The sequence below is a fragment of the Entelurus aequoreus genome, linkage group LG26 (genome assembly GCF_033978785.1).
Source record: "Entelurus aequoreus isolate RoL-2023_Sb linkage group LG26, RoL_Eaeq_v1.1, whole genome shotgun sequence".
NCBI classification, from domain to species: domain Eukaryota; kingdom Metazoa; phylum Chordata; class Actinopteri; order Syngnathiformes; family Syngnathidae; genus Entelurus; species Entelurus aequoreus.
The window spans coordinates 8,267,773-8,292,651 of NC_084756.1; the positions used below are offsets into that span (position 1 = coordinate 8,267,773).

The 24,879-nt window shown below is 40.4% G+C and overlaps 1 protein-coding gene across 2 annotated transcripts in view; it reads right to left on the reverse strand.

The window, feature by feature from the left end:
• Positions 1-24,879, reverse strand: part of soat2 (sterol O-acyltransferase 2) — a 71,516-nt gene that overhangs the window by 15,687 nt on the left and 30,950 nt on the right. For both annotated transcript variants that reach the window (XM_062037668.1, XM_062037669.1), the window contains exons 8-13: positions 24,696-24,771; positions 23,036-23,120; positions 19,906-19,951; positions 19,694-19,823; positions 6,564-6,661; positions 744-842 (exon numbers count right to left, since the gene is read on the reverse strand). In XM_062037668.1, the coding sequence (XP_061893652.1) occupies positions 744-842; positions 6,564-6,661; positions 19,694-19,823; positions 19,906-19,951; positions 23,036-23,120; positions 24,696-24,771 (534 nt within the window). The remainder of the gene's footprint in view (positions 1-743; positions 843-6,563; positions 6,662-19,693; positions 19,824-19,905; positions 19,952-23,035; positions 23,121-24,695; positions 24,772-24,879) is intronic.

Consider the following 24,879-nt stretch of genomic DNA (forward strand, 5'->3'; position numbering starts at 1 on the left):
TGTTTTAGTGTCTTACTGTATATAAAAAAATAAAAAAAGTACCAAAGTTGATTTTACGGTAAAAACTCAGGAATTTAACTGTAAAATCTATTGTCAATTTTACAGTCTTCAATTTGATTGATAATTTGTTTTGAAATCATACGTTAAGCAGTTCAGTATTTATCTTTATTTTAACAAAAAATATTTTTGGAATACATCATAGTATGATATTTTGATTGTGATAATATTGAATTTTAAAAGATATGCAATTGCATGCAGTACATGATTCTTATTGTCGAAAGGCAAATAGCAAATATATTTAGTAAGAAAAGATTAAGCATTTTATTAACGCATATTAGTTCAAGGCTTTCCCGGGCCACATAAATAAAGTGGCGGGCCAGATTTGGCCCACGGGGCCTTGAGTTTGACACCTGTGTAATAGAGTGAATATGACAGTAAGATGTCATCACATGACATGCAGTAAGTAAAGTTGTACTTTTGTCTCAATACTGTCAGTATCCTGTGTGTGATTGAAGCATTAAGGAGTAGGACTATCCAGGACTAGCTGCAGTGTGCTCAAACAACCACCAGGCAGCATCTGTGAGCAGATAATACTGCATCATCTCTTTCTCTTTTGGACCTGTGAAATAGAACCTGTGAAAAATTAACTACCGACATGCTTATCATGTCGGTAGTTAATTTTTCTATTGTTATCCTAGAATAACATCTCATCACATGACATAGTGTAGTTATGATGGAGTTACCCAGAGGAAGTCCCTGTAGCCGTAGTAATAGAGCCAGTCGTGCACCACAACATTCCAGGTGCGATAGTAGTTGGTAAAAGATGTCGAGTTCCACCAGTCCTGAGGGACAAACCACAGGCATATTTTTTCAAGTGTGGCACAGTGAGAGAATAAAAAAATCAACAATGTTTTATACACACTGTAAGTATGTACAGTATGTCATGTAGTAACAGGCACATTACAACATGTCATATTTATTTATTTTTGTCAATGGTGTATTAATTTCCCAGACGCATCACAACCCTTCAACAACAACGACACTTGGGAGATAACAAAGATTAATTTAGGACAAGTGATGATCCACAACCTTATATTTTTGAGCCTGAATATAAGGAGGATGAAATACAAGTTTTAGAGGCTGTGTGCTAAACAGATCCAGCTTTAGTGAAACACTAAGCATCATGTAGCAGTATTGCTATGTGCTAACCGGCAGCCCAGTCACCAGAATTTACAGTAAAAGCAGTGTTTTTTTTACAGCATATAAAAACATAGAATAAATGGAATGGAATGGAGAAACAATAGCACTGTTTTTAACAGTAAAATTCAAGCAACAGAGCTGTTTTTTATTTATTTTTTTACCGTAAAATCTTGTTGATTTAATGTTTTTTTTGTTTGTTTTTTAATGTTTTAGTGTCTTACTGTATATGAAAAAAAAAAAAAAAAAAAGGACCAAAATAGATTTTACAGTAAAAAACTCAGGAATTTAACCGTAAAATCTATTGTCAATTTTACAGTCTACAATTTGATTGATAATTTCTTTTGAAATCATACGTCAAGCAGATATTTAAGTACAGTGTTTATCTTTATTTTAACAAAAAAAAAAAAACATTCAACAATGTTTTATACACACTGTAAGTATATACAGTAGTAACAGCCACATTACAACATGTCATATTTATTTATTTTTGTCAATGTAAACATACGGCGGTGTATTAATTTCACAGACGCATCACAACCCTTCAACAACGACACTTTGGAAATAAAAAAGATTACTTTAAGACAAATGATGATCCACAACCTTATGTTTTTGAGCCTGAATATAAGGAGGATGAAATACAAGTTTTAAAAGCTGTGTGCTAAACAGATCCAGCTTTAGTGAAACACTAAGCATCATGTTGTTAAAAAAAACTATCTGATTATTTCCTGATATTATAAATCACATATTCCTTAATCCTGTACACATGATCATAGATCAGAGAATAGACCAGAATCATTGGCGCCAATTTGTCCTAGTCCCATGTGGCACCCGAGTCAAAAAGTCAAATAATCACCATATTCATGCGCTATTTAGCATTGACCATTTCTTGATGAGGAGGAGAGACCTTGGTGGACCTATTCTGTGCACGATTTACTGCTGGTCGAAATTATAATAAGGCTTATTATAAATTATGTAATACGTGTGAGAGTATGTGCAGCACGCTTTTATAGAGTTGAATATTTTTTAGCTTATGTACAGTACGTAGGATTGTGCATATGCAAAGTTTTATGATGGAATCCACTAAGGGTGTGAATCTTTTGGCACCTAAAGGTTCGATCCGATTCCGATTTATGGCGTGACGTTTCGATTCAGAATCGATTCTCGATTAACACGATTTTTGAATTAAAAAAAAAAGATTCTCGCAATTATTTAGTATAGTATTTATAACTAAAAATTCCCGCGGAAATTTTGATGGGCCTGCTATCTGTGCCCTGGACTCTGGCCGGGGGTCGTCGGAAGCCGCCGTATTTTTAAGATGTTGCCGAGTGTCTGAATCCGAGAGTTTTTAGGTGTAACTGTACAAAATGAGCTACATGAATTGATTAACGTGGACCCCGACTTAAACAAGTTGAAAAACTTATTCGGGTGTTACCATTTAGTGGTCAATTGTACGGAATATGTACTGTACTATGCAATCTACTAATAAAAGTCTCAATCAATCAAAAAAAAAACACAGCTAGCCTAAAACGTTAGCATACTTACATTAAAATGCTAACATTTAGCATGTGTGCAAACGTTAGCATGTTTCATATACCAAATGATATGACTCAAAAGTGCATGGCTGCGAAAATGGAGAAAAAAAAGTGTAAAATTAGATGAAAAAGTTAGCGCGCCAGCATGCTATCGTTTGCATGCTAACAGTTAACAAATGTCACAAACCAAGTGATATGACTCTGGTCTAAACGGTTGCAAAACTAGCTCAAAAAGTTAGCAAGCTAATGTTAGCATGTTAGCATGCTAACAGTTAGCTTGTGTCACATACCAAGTTATATGACTCTAAGGAATTAGAATAAAAAAGTGTCAAATTAGCTAAAAAAGTTAGCACTTTAATGTTAGCAGCAGTGAATGTGCGCTTGCATTGCAGCAGGCCCATAATGAAACCTTTTCAAAGCAGGTTACAGGTTGCATGGAGATGGTATAAAAACATCTTTTTAAAATTAGATTTTTATTTAAAAAATGTTTTGTTTTTTTTGGTAATAGAGTTTTGAAAATTATGGATGGATAGGATATCGGATAGGATAGGACTTTATTGTCATTGCACAAGTACAACAAAACTATGTTTTCAGCACAAACCCGTTCAAGATTAGACAAACAAACAGTGTACAGGGTTACAGAACAGGAACACTGATGGGTCGCCAAATGCGCCCCGTAAAAGATAAGAAAAAGGTAAAACGCTGCGGAAGAAGATGAGTAAAAAAATACAATCTAGACTGGGCTCCCAAGGGGGCCTAGTCTGGAGTGGGAAAAAACCTCCATGCAATGCACACATAAACACGTTACATTTAATCACGACAACTCGCAACAGAGGGGTGGGGAGTTGGGGCCCTGGAGGTCGACTGCTGCTATGAATTGCTGCCAGCCGACCATCACCCCGAGGAGAAACAAGCGGTGGTGAAGGTGTGGGGTGAGGGAGGGTGTGTGTGTGTGTATGTGCCCATTGTCTTGGGTGTGATGATGTAATGTTCATACACTGAGGCCGATCTGCATGCATGCAAAAGTTCGACTCCAGGTGTAGTTGAGGAGGGAGGGAGGTCAAAAGTGTCCATCATTGAGGTTATGAATCGATTTAGATTCGGGCTGAATAAGAATTGACAGATTGAGTCAGTCTCTGAGTTGGTAAAAAAAAATTCTAGATTATAAATCACGCCTCTCACCTGGAAGGTTGTGTTCATAAACTGAGAAGTTGGTCAACTTTGACATCCAACTTATACCATAGAGGGCGAGACTTGTTTGTGGCACTTGCGTGAGGATTATTAACACTTACTCATTGAAACGGGAAGATATGGACACTCCATTAGTCGGCATCCCAGTGAGAGCAGACATTGTAGAGTACGTGATTGGTGTATTATAGGGAAGTAACAGTCACATAGACACCGCGGTATTGCTGTTTCAAAGTAATCACAATATTGCCATGACGTCATGACAAAAACTTGGTGAGTGTAGTTTTTTTCTGGCGCTTTAGCTGGTCTGAAAATAAACTACATCTCCCATAATCGTCTGCACACCGGGAATTAGAGTAAAAAAGTGTCAATTTAGCTAAAAAGGTTAGCACTTTAATGTTAGCAGCAGTGAATGGGCGCTTGCATTGCAGCAGGCCCATAATGAAACCTTTTCAAAGCAGGTTACAGGTTAGAAAAGGCCTTCTGGTTGCATGGAGATGGTATGAAAACATTTGACCTGGGCATGACGTTAAATTGCATCCAGCAGTGGAGGCTCCTCTATGGGGTCTTGGGGCACTAGGAGGTTAACCCCTTTACTACTGTTACCCCAGGTGGCCCTTGGCAAAGGCCTAGTACCTGACTGCCCCCTAGCCAGGGATACGGTGAAGACCTCAACGGCGGAGCAGGCGGAAGACGGTAGATTTAAGAACTACCACAACGGCTGCGATGGCAGAAGAAGGCTGCAGCAGAAAAGGGTCTGGACCCTGACCCGATTCTGTCAAGGCTCGTGTGGTGACTGTCTGTGCATCAGTCTCCCCACGTTAAACTAAGTCACGCACAGGCATCCTCCATAAAGGGATACACCCCTACCAAGAGGATCGTCATACTCGTTCGAGTGACCGCCGATGATAAAAAAATATTTAAAAAAAATAGATTGTTATAAAAAAAAAAACGTTTGTTTTTTTTGGTAATCGAGTTTTGAACATTTTGAACAGATTTAGATTCGGGATGAGGTGGCAGAGGGGTTAGTGCAGGGGTGTCCAAACTTTTTCCACTGAGGGCCACACACTGGAAAATCAAAGCAAGCGGGGGCCATTTTGATATTTTTTATTTTTTAAAAACCAATAAAATATATGTATAAAAAATATACATTTAGGGTTTTGGTCAAAAAAATATTAAAATTGTGTCATTATTTAGTATTATTATTTTTAGTATTATTCAAGGTTTAAATCTGTAGATCAACACTGTCAATATAAAGTGTTTTAAGATTTAAGTTGTATGCCCTTTTTGTCAAAGAAACCCCTGTTTTTTTATGGAAAAAACACAAAATATGGAATATTTTCCCCCAATACAATTTTAAAGTGGACTATTTGAGATTATATAATAATTGGAGCCTTAAAAAGGTCAATAACTCATAACAACATTGATTTTTATTCATTATTATTTTTGAGCAATCACACTTGAAAAAAGTCCCACTAAAATTATTGGTGATCCAAAAGGGTCCTGCTCAGTAAAGTATTAAAAAATAAATCACTTTTTTTTTTTTTTAACTTTTAACACAATAGTCTCAAGATCAACTTCAGATCTATATGTCAAATATAAGTTGTATTGTTCTTTATGTTTTTGTGTTTGTTCGTTTCAGGCGCTTCTTTTAAAACAATAAAAAAAAACTTTGTTTTTTAAATGACAAACACTAAATATGCATAATTTTCCCCAAAAAAATCTCAAAGTGGAATATTTAATGTGAAGTAATTGGAGCCTTGAATAGGTCAATAATTCATAATAACATTGATTTTTATTCATTATTATTTTTTGAAGAAATAAATAGCCTGCATTAGAGTAAACATTGCAACATGCTCTTGTTACATTTCACCTGTTTGTTCTTTTATACCACTGTTTATGTTTTTTGTTTTTTTTATTGTATTTTTTAGAATGTGCCACAGGGCCGTTAAAAAATTACCTGCGGGCCGCACTTTGGACACCCCTGGGTTAGTGCGTCTGCCTCACAATACGAAGGCCCTGGATTCGATCCTGCGCTCGGGATCTTTCTGTGTGGAGTTTGCATGTTCTCCCCCGTGACTGCGTGGGTTCCCTCCGGGTATCCCGGCTTCCTCCCACCTCCAAAGACATGCACCTGGGGGTAGGCCCCTCCCACCTCCAAAGACATGCACCTGGGGATAGGCCCCTCCCACCTCCAAAGACATGCACCTGGGGATAGGTTGATTGGCAACACTAAATGGTCCCTAGTGTGTGAATGTTGTCTATCTGTGTTGGCCCTGTGATGAGGTGGTGACTTGTAGCTGGGATAGGCTCCAGCACCCCCCGCGACCCCGAAAGGGACAAGCGGTAGAAAATGGATGCATGGATGAATAAGAATCGCGATTCGAATGTGAATAGATTTGTTTGGGCACTCCTAGAATCCGCGCGCAGGTTTATAAATGATGTGCGTACGGGCAGAGTTACAGGTAGCACCACATCTGTTGGTGGCAGTCCACATTTACTTGTGGCGCGCCGTGGGGAACACCGCTCTATCTTCCAATAAGGCCGCTTACTGTTCAAAATCAAAAGCCATCTGCATACTTCTAAGACAGATTGACAGATGTCGTTTCTGATGCTGGATCAAGATGTCCGAAATGTTCTCACCTTGTAGAACATTCTGTCAGCGAAGCGAAGAAGCTCCCCGAAGAGGTTGAGCCAGCAGTGGAGGAAGGCGAAGAAGCACAAGAGCAGCAGCATGATACCTGACGGGTGTGGAATGACATCAAATGATGGAATCATGTTATCATTATTATGATCATTATTATCTTTGCCAACAACAGATGTGTTGGTTTGTTTTACAAAACCCAAAACCAGTGAAAGTTGGTGCGTTGTGTAAATGGTCAATTAAAAACAGAATACAATGATTTGCAAATCCTTTTTAACCTATATTCAGTTGAATAGATTGCAAAGACAAGATACTTAAAGGCCTACTGAAATGATTTGTTTTTATTTAAACGGGAATAGCAGATCCATTCTATGTGTCATACTTGATCATTTCGCGATATTGCCATAGTTTTGCTGAAAGGATTTAGTAGAGAAAATCGACGATAAAGTTCGCAACTTTCGCTCGCTGATAAAAAAAAGCCTTGCCTGTACCGGAAGTAGCGTGACGTCACAGGAGCTAGTATTCCTCACAATTCCCCGTTGTTTACAATGGAGCGAGAGAAATTCGGACCGAGAAAGTGATGATTACCCCATTAATTTGAGCGAGGATGAAAGATTCGTAGATGAGGAACGTTACAGTGAACGACTTGAGAGGCAGTGATGGACGTATCTTTTTTCGCTCTGACCGTAACTTAGGTACAAGCTGGCTCATTGGATTCCACACTCTCCTTTTTATATTGTGGATCACGGATTTGTATTTCAAACCACCTCGGATACTATATCCTCTTGAAAATGAGAGTCGAGCACGCGAAATGGACATTTAAAGTGACTTTTATCTCCAAGACAATACATCGGTGACACACTTAGCTACTGAGCTAGCGCGATAGCATCGTTCTCAAATGAAGATAGAAACAAAATAAATAAACCTCTGACTGGAAGGATAGATAGAAAATCAACAATACTATTAAACCGTGGACATGTAAATACACGGTTAATGATTTCCAGGCTGGCGAAGGTTAACAATGCTGTGCTAACGACGCCATTGAAGCTAACTTAGCAACCAGACCTCACAGAACTATGTACTCTCTCCTTTTTCTATTGTGAATCACGGATTTGTATTTTAAACCACCTCGGATACTATATCCTCTTGAAAATGAGAGTCGAGCACGCGAAATGGACATTTAAAGTGACTTACCTCCAAGACAATACATCGGTGACACACTTAGCTACTGAGCTAGCGCGTAGCATCGTTCTCAAATGAAGATAGAAACCCATCAACAGCCGTGCTCACCTGCATTCCAGCGATCAACGGCACGACGAAGGACTTCATCCGTGGGTTTGGCGGCAAGCATCGGCTAGGCGTAGTAAGTAGTCCTTGTTGTGTTGCTGTAAGTATTGTAATGCCCCGCAGTGGAGAAGGAGTCACACAGACGAGGATGCGCTGCTCAATCGCTTTATTAACAAGCGGTAACTGGTTGTAGTTCAAAAAGTAACGCACACACATACACGAGCTGCTGTTAGCCAAAACTCACGCTCACACACACACAAGTTCTCCGCCAACTCACTCGCGCATGCTCGTTCCCCAAACCCTTAAAGACACAGTACACTAATGCAAATATCACAGATATTACAGTATTGTACTTAGCCGCTAAGACACCGATCGATCCCACCTACAACGTTTTTCTTTGCAGTCTCCATTGTTCATTAAACAAATTGCAAAAGATTCACCAATACAGATGTCCAGAATACTGTGGAATTTTGTCGAAGAAAACAAGAGGCTTTTCTATCGGGTCCGATGGGCTCCAACCACTTCCGTTGCTTTTGTGACGTCACGCGCATAAATCAAATCCAAAGGACTTTTTCAACCGGAAGTGTGGCGGGAATTTTAAAATTGCACTTTATAAGTTAACCCGGCCGTATTGGCATGTGTTGCAATGTTAAGATTCCATCATTGATATATAAACTATCAGACTACGTGGTTGGTAGTAGTGGCTTTCAGTAGGCCTTTAATGTTCCAACTGGTTAACTTTGTTATTTTTTTGCAAATACACTTTATTGCCAAAAGTATTTGGCCACCTGCCTTGACTCACATATAAATTTGAAGTGCCATCCCATTCCTAACCCATAGGGTTCAATATGATGTTGGTCCACCTTTTGCAGCTATTACAGCTTCAACTCTTCTGGGAAGGCTGTCCACAAGGTTGCGGAGTGTGTTTATAGGAATTTTCCACCATTCTCCCAAAAGCGCATTGGTGAGGTCACACACTGATGTTGGTGTAGAAGGCCTGTCTCTCAGTCTCTGTTCTAATTCATCCCAAAGGTGTTCTATCGGGTTCAGGTCAGGACTCTGTGCAGGCCAGTCAAGTTCATCTACACCAGACTCTGTCATCCATGTCTTTATGGACCTTGCTTTGTGCACAGTCATGTTGGAAGAGGAAGGGGCCCGCTCCAAACTGTTCCCTCAAGGTTGGGAGCATGGAATTGTCCGAAATGTTTTGGTATCCTGGAGCATTCAAAGTTCCTGTCACTGGTACTAAGGGGCCAAGCCCAACTCCTGAAAAACAACCCCAAACCATAATTCCTCCTCCACCAAATTTCACACTCGGCACAATGCAGTCAGTTTACGTGGCCTACCGCTTTGTGGCTGAGTTGCTGTTGTTCCTAAACTCTTTCATTTTCTTATAATAAAGCTGACAGTTGACTTTGGAATATTTAGGAGAGAGGACATTTCATGACTGGATTTGTTGCACAGGTGGCATCCTATGACAGTTCCACGCTGGAAATCACTGAGAGCGGCCCATTCTTTCACAAATGTTTGTAGAAACAGTCTCCATGCCTAAGTGCTTGGTTTTATACACCTGTGGCCGGGCCAAGTGATTAGGACACCTGATTTTCATCATTTGGATGGGTGGCCATATACTTTTGGTAATATAGTATATTAGCTCATTTAGAATTTGATGCCTTCAACATGTTTCAAAAAAGCTGGCATAAGTGGCAAAAAAGACTGAGAAAGTTGAGGAATGCTCATCAAACACTTATTTGGAACATCCCACAGGTGAACAGGCTAATTGGGAACAGGTGGGTGCCATGATTGGGTATAACAGCAGCTTCCATGAAATGCTCAGTCATTCACAAACAAGGATGGGGCGAGGGTCACCACTTTGTCAACAAATGCCTGAGAAAATTGTCGAACAGTTTAAGAACAACATTTCTCAACCAGCTATTGCAAGGAATTTAGGGATTTCACCATCTACGGTCTGTAATATCATCAAAAGGTTCAGAGAATCTGGAGAAATCACTGCACGTAAGCGATGATATTACGGACCTTCTATCCCTCAGGCGGTACTGCATCAAAAAGCGATATCAGTGTGTAAAAGATATCACCACATGGGCTCGGGAACACTTCAGAAACCCACTGTCAGTAACTACAGTTGGTCGCTACATCTGTGAGGGCAAATATTAAAGGCCTACTGAAAGCCACTACTACCGACCACGCAGTCTGATAGTTTATATATCAATGATGAAATCTTAACATTGCAACACATGCCAATACGGCCAGGTTAGATTAGTAAAGTGCAATTTTAAATTTCCCGCGAAATATCCTGCTGAAAACGCCTCGGTATGATGATGTCTGCGCGTGACGTCACGGATTGTAGCTGACATTTTGGGACACCATTGTGGCCAGCTATTAAGTCGTCTGTTTTCATCGCAAAATTCCACAGTATTCTGGACATCTGTGTTGGTGAAAAGTTTGCAATTTGTTCAATGAACAATGGAGACAGCAAAGAAGAAAGCTGTAGGTGGGAAGCGGTGTATTAGCGGCCGGCTGCAGCAACACAACCACGTAGCCGGTGTTTCATTGTTTACATTCCCGAAAGATTGGCCTGTGGAGAACTGGGACAACAGAGACTCTTACCAGGAGGACTTTGAGTTGGATGCGCAGACGCGGTACCGTGAGTTCGTACGCAGCTGCGGCTTCCAAACATTTGAACGCTTGCCCGTACGTGCGTGCCGCTATGTGCGTGTCACGTACGTAACTTTGGGGACTTTGGGGAAATATATGTGCTGTATGAACTTTGGGGAGGTGAACGGTACTTTGGGCTGTGGGATTGAGTGTGTTGTGCGGGTGTTTGAGTTGTATTGGTGGGTTATATGGACGGGAGGGGGAGGTGTTTGTTATGCGGGATTAATTTATGGCATATTAAATATAAGCCTGGTTGTGTTGTGGCTAATAGAGTATATATATGTCTTGTGTTTATTTACTGTTTTAGTCATTCCCAGCTGAATATCAGGTCCCAACCGCCTCTTACAGCATCTTCCCTATCTGAATCGCTTCCACTGCCCTCTAGTCCTTCACTTTCACTTTCCTCATCCACGAATCTTTCATCCTCGCTCAAATTAATGGGGAAATCGTCGCTTTCTCAGTCCGAATCGCTCTCGCTGCTGGTGGCCATGATTGTAAACAATGTGCAGATGTGAGGAGCTCCACAACCTGTGACGTCACGCTACTTCCGGTACAGGCAAGGCTTTTTTATCAGCGACCAAAAGTTGCGAACTTTATCGTCGATGTTCTCTACTAAATCCTTTCAGCAAAAATATGGCAATATAGCGAAATGATCAAGTATGACACATAGAATGGACCTGCTATCCCCGTTTAAATAAGAAAATCGCATTTCAGTAGGCCTTTAAAACTCTACTATGCAAAGCCAAAGCCATTTATCAACAACACCCAGAAACGCTTCGCTGGGCCCTAGCTCATCTAAAATTGACTGATGCAAAGTCAAAAAGTGTTCTGTGGTCTGAGGAGTCCACACTTGAAATTGTTTTGGAAACTGTCGACCACAGAGGAAAAGAACCATCCGGACTGTTGTAGGTGCAAAGTTGAAAAGCCAGCATGTGTGATGGTATGGGGGTGTATTAGTGCCCAAAGCATGGGTAACTTACACATCTGTGAAGGCGCCATTAACGCTGAAAAGTACATACAGCTTTTGGAGCAACATATGTTTCCATCCAAGCAATGTTATCATGGACGCCCCTGCTTATTTCAGCAAGCAATGCCAAGTCCCTTTCTGAGTGTGTTACAACAGCGTGGCTTCATAGTAAAAGAGTGCGGGTACTAGACTGGCCTGCCTGTAGTCCAGACCTGTCTCCCGTTGAAAATGTGTGGCACAATATGAAGCCTAAAATATGAGAAGGGAGACTGTTGAACAACTTAAGCTGTACATCAAGCAAGAACGGGAAATAATTCCACTTCAAAAATGTGTCTCCTCAGTTCCCAAACCTTTACTGAGTGTTGTTAAAAGGAAAGGCCATGTAACACAGTGGTAAAAATGCCCCTGTGACAACTTTTTTGCAATGTGTTGCTGCCATTAAATTCTAAGTTCATGATTATTTGCAAAAAAACCCCCATCAAGTTTCTCAGTGTGAACATTAAATATCTTGTCTTTGCAGTCTATTCAACTGAATATAAGTTGAAAAGGATGAGCAAATCATTTTATTCTCTTTTATTTACACAACGTGACAACTTCACTGCTTTTGGGTTTTGTATTAAAGGGATTTTTGTAGAATTACTGATCATACTAAGAGAAAAATACTATAATTATAGTATGTGGGGCTTCTCTTCTGGTTGTACAGTGAACAGTATTAGAAGATGCTCTATAATAACCTTTTTGGTTATTTGTTGACCTTATCTACTTGCATAACTTTAAAATGACTCCGAGCCGCCAGTTAAACATTGACTGACTTACATAGATAAGCGATAAACGAGAAGTTGTTTTCGTTGTTGCGTTCATAGATGAACTTCCTTCTTAGATTAGTGTGTGTGTGTGTGTGTGTGTGTGTGTGTGTGTGTGTGTGTGTGTGTGTGTGTGTGTGTGTGTGTGTGTGTGTGTGTGTGTGTGTGTGTGTGTGTGTGTATGTGTGTACTTGTATTTCTACCCTTCTTGAGACATCAAAAAGGAAAAGTATCTTCCATTAGAGGAGGTGTGAACAAGTGATGACATAAATCATGGTCCCAATAACATTGCATCTAATAGAGAATGTCTCATTTGCACCCCTGCTGGTGAAATCTATCAAAATGAGGGTGGTCCCAAAAAGGAGGGATTTTTCAAATTGACTGTGTGTCGGTTTTAAAAGTGCTCCCCCTCTGGTCAACATATGAAATAACAAGTTTGAGTAAGAAATTGAAATGCACCGCTTTAGTCAAAATTAATAAATTATTATTTTTTTTAATTTATATAGATATACTGTAATAACTTGAAGTAAATAGTGAAGATTAAAAACCAATTTAAAAAAAAAAGAACTAAAAGCAGTCTTTTTCTGACAATGTGTCGACAATTTTCTTATAAAATTGGGAACAATTTTTGATATTCTTTCTGTTTCTGTAATATTGCAATATTTTCTCGTAAAATTATTACTTTTTTATGTAAAATTATTACTTTGTAATGCAAAATGGTGACATTTTTAATAGAAAATTCTGACTTTTATCACAATATTGCCAATTTGTTTGTTGTTCTTGTAAAACGGTGACATTTCTGGAGTAAAATTATGACTTCTGTCATAATTTTGCCATGTAAAATTCAGATTATTATAATAATATTGCCAAAATGTTAAGCTTTCTTGTAAAATTGTGACTGTAAGAGTAAAATTCCAACTTTTATTACAATATCGCACAAATGTTCAGTTTCTCTTGTAAAATGTTGACTTCCATTGAGTAAAATTACGACTTTTATCATCCATCCATCCATCTTCTTCCGCTTATCCGAGGTCGGGTCGAGGGGGCAGCAGCCTAAGCAGGGAAGCCCAGATTTTCCTCTCCCCAGCCACTTCGTCCAGCTCCTCCCGGGGGATCCCGAGGCGTTCCCAGGCCAGACGGGAGACATAGTCTTCCCAATGTGTCCTGGGTCTTCCCCGTGGCCTCCTACCGGTTGGACGTGCCCTAAACACCTCCCTAGGGAGGCGTTCGGGTGGCATCCTGACCAGATGCCCGAACCACCTCATCTGGCTCCTCTCGATGTGGAGGAGCAGTGGCTTTACTTTGAGCTCCTCCCGAATGGCAGAGCTTCTCACCCTATCTCTAAGGGAGAGACCCGCCACCCGGCGGAGGAAACTCATTTCGGCCGCCTGTACCCGTGATCTTGTCCTTTCGGTCATGACCCAAAGCTCATGACCATAGGTGAGGATGGGAACGTAGATCGACCGGTAAATTGAGAGCTTTGCCTTCCGGCTCAGCTCCTTCTTCACCACAACGGACCGATACAGCGTCCGCATTACTGAAGACGCCGCACCGATACGCCTGTCGATCTCACGATCCACTTTTCCCTCACTCGTGAACAAGACTCCTAGGTACTTGAACTCCTCCACTTGGGGCAGGGTCTCCTCCCCAACCCGGAGATGGCACTCCACCCTTTTCCGGGTAAGAACCATGGACTCGGACTTGGAGGTGCTGATTCTCATCCCAGTCGCTTCACACTCGGCTGCGAACCGATCCAGTGAGAGCTGAAGATCCTGGCCAGATGAAGCCATCAGGACCACATCATCTGCAAAAAGCAGAGACCTAATCCTGCAGCCACCAAACCGGATCCCCTCAACGCCTTGACTGCGCCTAGAAATTCCGTCCATAAAAGTTATGAACAGAATCGGTGACAAAGGGCAGCCTTGGTGGAGTCCAACTCTCACTGGAAACGTGTCCGACTTACTGCCGGCAATGCAGACCAAGCTCTGACACTGATCGTACAGGGAGCGGACAGCCAGAATCAGACAGTCCGATACACCATACTCCTGAGCACTCCCCACAGGACCTCCCGAGGGACACGGTCGAATGCCTTCTCCAAGTCCACAAAGCACATGTAGACTGGTTGGGCAAACTCCCATGCACCCTCAGAGACCCTGCCGAGAGTATAGAGCTGGTCCACAGTTCCACGACCAGAACGAAAACCACACTGTTCCTCCTGAATCCGAGGTTCGACTATCTGGCGTAGCCTCCTCTCCAGTACACCTGAATAGACCTTACCGGGAAGGCTGAGGAGTGTGATCCCACGATAGTTGGAACACACCCTCCGGTTCCCCTTGTTAAAGAGAGGAACCACCACCCCGGTCTGCCAATCCAGAGGTACCGCCCCCGATGTCCACGCAATGCTGCAGAGTCTTGTCAACCAAGACAGCCCCACAGCATCCAGAGCCTTAAGGAACTCCGGGCGGATCTCATCCACCCCCGGGGCCTTGCCACCGAGGAGCTTTTTAACTACCTCAGCAACCTCAGCCCCAGAAATAGGAGAGCCCACCACAGATTCCCCAGGCACTGCTTCCTCATAGGAAGACGTGTCGGTGGGATTGAGGAGGTCTTCGAAGTATTCCCTCCACCGATCCACAACATCCGCAGTCGAGGTCAGCAGAACACCATCCGCACCATACACGGTGTTGACAGTGCACTGCTTCCCCTTCCTGAGGCGGCGGATGGTGGTCCAGAATCGCTTCGAAGCCGTCCGGAAGTCGTTTTAATGGCCTCGCCGAACTCCTCCCATGTCTGAGTTTTTGCCTCCGCGACCGCTGAAGCCGCACACCGCTTGGCCTGTCGGTACCTGTCTGCTGCCTCCGGAGTCCCATGAGCCAAAAGAACCCGATAGGACTCCTTCTTCAGGCTCCTTCTTCAGGCATCCCTCACCGCCGGTGTCCACCAACGGGTTCTAGAATTACCGCCACGACAGGCACCAACTACCTTGCGGCCACAGCTCCAATCAGCCGCCTCGACAATAGAGGTGCGGAACATGGTCCATTCGGACTCAATGTCCAGCACCTCCCTCGTGACATGTTCAAAGTTCTTCCGGAGGTGGGAATTGAAACTCTCTCTGACAGGAGACTCTGCCAGACGTTCCCAGCAGACCCTCACAATGCGTTTGGGCCTGCCAGGTCTGTCCGGCATCCTCCCCCACCATCGCAGCTAACTCACCACCAGGTGGTGATCGGTAGAAAGCTCCGCCCCTCTCTTCACCCGAGTGTCCAAAACATGAGGCCGCAAATCCGATGACACAACTACAAAGTCGATCATGGAACTTTTATCATAATACTGCTAAAATTCCAAATTTTTCTTGTGAAATTGTGATTTTTTTCTTGGGAAATTCCAACTCATTTTTCACAACAAGCTTTTTTATATTTGCATAGTATGTATATATTATCAATGTTGTAAATGCACATATTTATATATCTAGAAAGGGTGGTCCTTAAGAGGTAGGCATTTTTCACAGGTCTCAAGAAGGTAGCAAATACAAAAATGTGTGTGCGTGTGTGTGTGTGTGTGTGTGTGTGTGTGTGTGTGTGTGTGTGTGTGTGTGTGTGTGTGTGTGTGTGTGTGTGTGTGTGTGTGTGTGTGTGTGTGTGCGTGCGTGCGAACAGGGTGACCCTGTCGCATAAACACACATGTGATTGTTTAGGGCCACAACCATTTTTTTTCTTAAATTTGAATCTGCCACCTATAAAGTATGACATCATACAAGTTAAAATACAATGAAACCTTCTGTAAAAGTTTAATAGTTAGGATATTTGAATCAAATGAGGAATGTGTAACACAATCTACACTCCTTTGCAAACAATACAAAATGGTTCATTCCTTCTGGTAGCAGCATGGAACACGTCACTGTTTACAGACGTCATAAAGTCATCAAAGTTCACAATCGTGCATTCACACACAGCGTCAACATTTGGGAACCAGCAACCAGAAAGGTAGAAATATGATAAATATATTTGTGGCAGCATTGGACAAAGTTATATTTAATGTTTTACTTTTGCATCTCATAACACATGACTGTGGTGCGTTCAAGGAACCTTGATTGAAAACAGAGGCATCATTAGGTTTTAAAGACAGGGGAGACTTATCCCCCAGTGAATCATAATAATGATGAGTTATTATGATAATTCACTCATGATCATCCTAGTAAAGGGAAACTTGATATATTTAGATCAGGGTTGCCCAAACTGTTTTCACTGACAAATCAAAGGAGGCGGGGGCCATTTTTGTAGTTTTTATCTTCAAAACTAGGACACCATAGAGACTTTTTTCAAAGTACTACAATATGCAACTGAAATGTTAACAGTTAGCACACTTGCCAGATAGCGTCAAGTAACAAAAAATATGAGCAAAATGAGCTAAACAAGCTACCGTTGCTAACAGTACTGTGATGACATGTTAACAATAGCATGCTTACATTTAGTGAAATACCAAAACATATGACACTGAGGTTGAATTAGCCTAACATTAGCCTAAAAAGCTAGCATGATAATGTTAGCATGCTAAAATACAAACTGTAGCATGTGTCAAGTCCCAAAATATATTATTCTGCAATGTATACCTGTGTCTATGGTAATGTCTATGGTAACGTTAGCATACATCAAGTACCAAAGTATGACTCAAATTGGCTAAAGAAGCTAGTCTAACGTTAGCATGCTAACAGGTAGTATTCGTCACGCGACAAAATATTTGACACTGAGGCATGCCTTTGAAATCAGCCAAAGAAGCTAGCCTCTTAACGTTAGTATGCTAACAGGTAGCATTTGTCAAGTAACAAAATATTTGACTGACGCACATATTTGCAAAATTTGCGCAAAAAAGCTATCATGCTAATATTAGAATGCTAACAATTGTGCCGCAGGCCGTTAAAAAATGAGCTAAATGATTTAGATCAGGGATTCTCAAACTGTGGTAAGTGGTACTAATGGTACGCCAAATAATCACTTGGATTAAATTACAGTGTTATATTTTTCTATATTCAAACACAGTCTTACTGTTAAAACTGTAAAAATAATAAATATACTTGTTTTTAATGATTACTTAGGCCGACTATGCTACTGTATTTTAAAGTTGGTCATTATGGTGGTTCTTGGAGAGCCAAGTGTTTGAGGTGGTACTTGGTGAAAACATTTGTGAACCATTGATTTAGATGAATAATGACAATTGTATGATTATAAAACTCTCATTCTGACTACTTTATGTTACATTCTAATAGTTACAACAACATTTGGATTTTATGGGAATCGGTGGGAATAAAGCAAAACATGTTCTAGACCAAAAATCCCTTCATATTCTCTACTGCTCACTAGTGTTACCATATCTGAGCTACTGTGTAGAAATATGGGGAAATAATTACAAAAGTACACTTCATTCATTAACGGTGTTACAAAAAAGATCAGTTATAATAATACATAATGTTGGATATAGAGAACATACAAACCCTTTATTTATTGAATCAAAAATACTGAAATTCCACGACATAGTGAATTTGTAAACCGCTAAAATTATGCACGAAGCAAACTATAACCTGCTACCCAAGAATATACAACAATTCTTCTCAAAAAAAGAGGAGAAATATAATCTTAGAGAAAAACGTAATTTAAAACATTTGTTTGCACGTACAACACTTAAGACCTTCAGTATATCAGTATATGGAATTAAATTATGGAATGGATTAAGCAAAGCAATCAAACAATGTACTAATATGATACACTTCAAGAAACTCTTCAAACTTAAAGTGTTTACAAAGTACAAAGAAGAAGAACCATGACAAACATTCTCAATTTATTTCATCCATCCATTCATTCATTCTTAAAGTAATCTTACTTATCTCATCATATGAAATATGACTTACTTCACCAATTATTATTATTAAATTCTTACTATTATTTATTTATTTATTTTTATTGTGATTATTTATGGAGTTTATTGTGAATAAATTGTGAACAGGAAGTGAACAAAAAGTTTTAGCAACTGTTATGTAAAGAAGAGGGGCAGGATTAAATAAGCTTTGCTTCTTCCTACTCCTTTTCGAACATGTTGAAAAGAGAAACTGGAAATTGTGATGTATCATGTTGTATGTTTGCATGTTCAAAATAAACTCAAACTCAATTGTTGAACAGTTTAAGAAAAACCTTTCTCAACCAGCTATTGCAAGGAATTTAGGGATTTCACCATCTACGCTCCGTAATATCATCAAAGGGTTCAGAGAATCTGGAGAAATCACTGCACGTAAGCAGCTAAGCCCGTGACCTTCCATCCCTCAGGCTGTACTGCATCAACAAGCGACATCAGTGTGTAAAGGATATCACCACATGGGCTCAGGAACACTTCAGGAACCCACTGTCAGTAACTACAGTTGGTCGCTACATCTGTAAGTGCAAGTTAAAACTCTCCTATGCAAGGCGAAAACCGTTTATCAACAACACCCAGAAACGCCGTCGGCTTCGCTGGGCCTGAGCTCATCTAAGATGGACTGATACAAAGTGGAAAACTGTTCTGTAGTCTGACGAGTCCACATTTCAAATTGTTTTTGGAAACTGTGGACGTCGTGTCCTCCGGACCAAAGAGGAAAAGAACCATCCGGATTGTTCTAGGCGCAAAGTGTAAAAGCCAGCATGTGTGATGGTATGGGGGTGTATTAGTGCCCAAGACATGGGTAACTTACACATCTGTGAAGGCGCCATTAATGCTGAAAGGTACATACAGGTTTTGGAGCAACATATGTTGCCATCCAATGCCAAGCCACGTGTTACATCAACGTGGCTTCATAGTAAAAGAGTGCCGGTACTAGACTGGCCTGCCTGTAGTCCAGACCTGTCTCCCATTGAAAATGTGTGGTGCATTATGAAGCCTAAAATAGCACAACGGGGACCCCCGGACTGTTGAACAACTTAAGCTGTACATCAAGCAAGAATGGGAAATAATTCCACCTGAAAAGCTTCAAAAATGTGTCTCCTCAGTTCCCAAACATTTACTGAGTCTTGTTAAAAGGAAAGGCCATGTAACACAGTGGTGAACATGCCTTTTCCCAACTACTTTGGCACGTGTTGCAGCCATGAAATTCTAAGTTAATTATTATTTGCAAAAAAAAAACAAAGTTTATGAGTTTGAACATCAAATATCTTGTCTTTGTAGTGCATTCAATTGAATATGGGTTGAAAAGGATTTGCAAATCATTGTATTCCGTTTATATTTACATCTAACACAATTTCCCAACTCATATGGAAACAGGGTTTGTAATATTAAAGACCAAAATTGGGGCCACAAACACATTCTTGTTTAGGGCCACACAAAGCAATACTATTAGGCCATTGGTTACTAATAATGATATTGATGAAAAAAGTACCTGGTAGTATTGAATGGAAGACAGTGAGAACCATGGCTCGCTTGCTGAAAGGCTGGTTGGTGTCAGATGTGAAGACCGGCACACAGAGGCGGACCAGGATGAAGTAGCCATAAAAGAGGCAGCCAAAGATCTGCACATAGCAACCAGGATAAAGGATGGATGCAATTACACAAAAGCGAAAGTGAAACAGCGAGCTATTGAAGGCCTCTCACCATGGTCAGAGTCACGGCGACGTACTTCCACCGTATGTGCGTGTTCCTGTGAGGAAACACAGACATGCAAACAAAGATAAAGAGTTGGATTAAAACACACCAAAGGGTACAATCCATGAAACCAGGTGCTAAATAACTAGTGCAAACTATAACATTGGGCATGTGATCTACTAAGACTGTACAAAAGTGGTGGAGGTCGCCTTAGTAAATGACGTTTTTGCGTTTACTACTGGCATGATGTGCCCATGGAAACACTCATTTTTGAAACCTGTGCGCGATGTTGTTGAATTAGCAGCACACATCTATAATAATTATTGTGGGGGGGCGTGGCCTGCAGACCTGCAGCGAAGCGGGGTGTGCCAGGACCGGCTTCGAGATCAGCGACAGGTGCGTAGATGACACAGCTGAGAGTGTTTGTCTGATCACCTGTCGCTCTGTTAAAAGCATCAGTCAGGAAGGAGAGGGGGAGTTGTTGATGGCGGTTGGCGAAGCACGAGGAGAACGAGAGCAAGACAGGCGACTCTGAAGGGAAACCATTCCTGTGCTCGATCGAGGAAAAAGACAATTGCTGAAAAGCACACAAAGACTTTGCACAATCTAACAAGTTTATTGCAAAATGAACATTATTGTTAACTCTGAAAAGGAGTGGTGATGTCGGTGACTGGTGGTCCAAAGAACCCAGAGGAGCAAGACCTCCACAATTATGTTAACACCTTTTTCTGTAATGTTGAATCGCGGTCTACAGACAAGAGAAACTATCTGTAGCGCGCTGACACTTGGCAGGGAGGCGGTGGGCCATCACAGCACCGCATTGCATTCATTTGTCTGGAATGATCCAAACGTAAGAAAATGCACATTGAAAGACGTTTTTTTTCATATAGGGGATATATATTATGATAATATTTCCTCATTGTGGGGTAAGTACAAGGCTAAAAAGTCTGACCTATCCTATATTTTCTGAATAAAAAAACAAACAGAATAAATATATATATATATATATATATATATATATATATATATATATATATATATATATATATATATATATATATATATATATATATATATATATATATATATATATATATATATATATATATATATATATATATATATACAGTACAGGCCAAAAGTTTTCTTTATTTCCATGACTATTTACATTGTAGATTGTCACTGAAGGCATCAACACTGTGACACCTGTGAAGTGAAAACCATTTCAGGTGACTACCTCTTGAAGCTCATGGAGAGAATGCCAAGAGTGTGCAAAGCAGTAATCAGGGCAAAGGGTGGCTATTTTGAAGAAACTAGAATACAAAACATGTTTTCAGTTATTTCACCTTTTTTTGTTAAGTACATAACTCCACATGTGTTCATTCATAGTTTTGATGTGACAATCTACAATGTAAATAGTCATGAAAACAAAGAAAACGCATTGAATGAGAAGGTGTGTCCAAACTTTTAGCTTGTATATATATATATATATATATATATATATATATATATATATATATATATATATATATATATATATATATATATATATATGCGTATGTGTATGTATATATATATATATATATATATATATATATATATATATATATATATATATATATATATATATATATGCGTATGTGTATGTATATATATATATATATATATATATATATATATATATATATATATATATATATATATATATATATATATATATATATATATATATATGTATATATATATATATATATATATATATATATATATATATATATATATACACATACAAGTGTACATATACATGTGTGTATATATGTATATACCTGTATACATATGTATAATAATGTACACATTTTTTATTTCTGACAGTCCAAATATATGGACACAAACACACACACACACACACACACACACACACACACACACACACACACACACACACACACACACACACACACACACACACACACACACACACACACACACACACACGCACACATACATCCTTGTATTTGTTACCTTTGTGGGACCTCCGAAAAATGCCTACCTCTTTAGGAAAACCCTTTCTAGATATATAAAGATGTGTATACAACATTAAGGTAAATACACATACTATGCAAATATAAAAAAAGGTAGGCTTTAAGTAAATTTATTTATTATTTTTTTTTGGTTGTACTTGGTTTTTAATCTTCATTATTTACTTCAATTTATTACAGTATGTCTCTATATACATATTTATTTACTTAAAAAAATAAAATAAAAAATGGCCGAAGGGGGCGCATTTCAATTTCGTACGCACACTTGGCCAGAGGGGGAGCACTTAAAATTTTTACACACACTTGTTATTTCACCAGAGGGGGGGCACTTTTAAAACCGACAAACAGTCAATTTGAAAAATCCCTCCTTTTTGGGACCACCCTCATTTTGATAGATTTCAAATGAGACATCCTCTATTAAATGCAATTTTTTTTTCCCCGTATTGGGACCATGATTTCAGTCCTAACTTGTTCACCGGTCCTCATATGGACGGTACTTTTCCTTGTTGATGTTTCAAGAAGGGTATAAATACAACACACACACACACACACACACACACACACACACACACACACACACACACACACACACACACACACACACACACACACACACACACACACACACACACACACACACACACACACACACACACACACACACACACACATCAGACCGAGGCTCCATCTGTCTCTGAGCACAATTACCTCCTTTCTCACAGCCGTGTGTGTAAATGTGTCAGTTTGCATATACATTGCAGTGCTAAATAATGATGCGACATGGCGCCCGCTGAAAGGTGATCAGCTTTTATAAATCACATTGCACGTGCTGAATGATTACATTTGCATCTCCTCTTGCCAATATTGTGAGCATACACTCTGCATACGCATGAAGACAGACAAGCTAAATAGGTTGCACTCTTTATTTTTGCTCCATTATAAGACCCAGTCCTACTACTACAAGTGTCATACATCAGCTTGGCGGGTGCTAGAAGGTTTGCACATGTTTTAGTACACGCAAACCTTTAGTTGACCAGGCCCTTAGCGTGAACATTTTTGCTTCAAATAAGTTGAGGTTGCGCAAGAATTGGTTTCCTTACCTGGGATAAGATTCTCTGTAGATGAGAGTCGGACAGAAGAGGAAGTAGAGATAACTGGAGAGTGTTGGGAACCTGACATTGTCTCCTGAAAAGCAATCAAACCATTAAACTCTATTAAAGTATTCTATTGTTGAAAACCCTTTGTTGCCATTTGTGAATGATACACTATATTGCCAAAAGTATTTGGCCACCCATCCAAATGATGAGAATCAGGTGTCCTAATCACTTGGCCCGGCCACAGGTGTATAAAATCAAGCACTTAGGCATGGAGACTGTTTCTACAAACATTTGTGAAAGAATGGGCCGCTCTCAGTGATTTCCAGCGTGGAACTGTCATAGGATGCCACCTGTGCAACAAATCCAGTCGTGAAATTTCCTCGCTCCTAAATATTCCAAAGTCAACTGTCGGCTTTATTTTAAGAAAAGTGAAGAGTTTGGGAACAACAGCAACTCAGCCACCAAGTGGTAGGCCACGTAAACTGACAGAGAGGGGTCAGCGGATGCTGAAGCGCATAGTGCAAAGACTTTCTGCACAGTCAGTTGCTACAGAGCTCCACACTTCATATGACCTTCCAATTAGCCCACGTACAGTACGCAGAGAGCTTTACGGAATGGGTTTCCATGGCCGAGGAGCTGCATCTAAGCCATACATCACCAAGTCCAATGCAAAGCGTGGGATGCAGTGGTGTAAAGCATGTCGCCACTGGACTCTAGAGCAGTGGAGACGCCTTCTCTGGAGTGATGAATCACACTTTTCCATCTGGCAATCTTTTGGACCAGTCTGGGTTTGGAGGTTGCCAGGAGAACGCTACATTTCGGACTGCATTGTGCCGAGTGTGAAATTTGGTGGAGGAGGAATTATGGTGTGGGGTTGTTTTTCAGGAGTTGGGCTTGGGCCCTTAGTTCCAGTGAAAGGAACTTTGAATGCTCCAGGACACCAAAACATTTTGGACAATTCCATGCTCCCAACCTTGTGGGAACAGTTTGGAGCGGGCCCCTTCCTCTTCCAACATGACTGTGCACCAGTGCACAAAGCAAGGTCCATAAAGACATGGATGACAGAGTCTGGTGTGGATGAACCTGACTGGCCTGCACAGAGTCCTGACCTGAACCCGATAGAACACCTTTGGGATGAATTAGAACAAAGACTGAGAGCCAGGCCTTCTCCACCAACATCAGTGTGTGACCTCACCAATGCGCTTTTGGAAGAATGGTCAAAACATTCCTATAAACACACTCCGCAACCTTGTGGACAGCCTTCCCAGAAGAGTTGAAGCTGTAATAGCTGCAAAAGGTGGACCGAGATCATATTGAGCCCTATGGGTTAGGAATGGGATGGCACTTCAAGTTCATATGTGAGTCAAGGCAGGTGGCCAAATACTTTTGGCAATATCACCCCAAATCGTTTGTCTTCGTCATCAAAACAAGCGTGCAATTATGACAAAAAATTATTTTGACAGAGATCTGTCTTTTAAAAAAAAAATCATGATCCGCTGCTGCTGGTGATAGTTAGGACACGTTCAATGTTTTATGGTAATGGCATTGAAAGGCGATAAAGGTATTATAATGTACCACTAGCAAGGATTAGTGATGCTCATGTGGTATTAACAATGTGCAATAGTTGCTGTCTGTCTTAGGAATACATGAACTACTGTAGTACCTTCTTTGGGTGCGGCCTTCATAATAACAGGGGCGGACTCCCTCACGAATGAGTAGCTCTTCATCAGGAATCGAATCTGGAGATGACGACATTAAGTTGAAGATAGATATGAATAAGAAGATATTGATTAATGTCTTAGTCACTTTATGACACATGTTGACCTGAAATGTTTCAGTGCTATCAC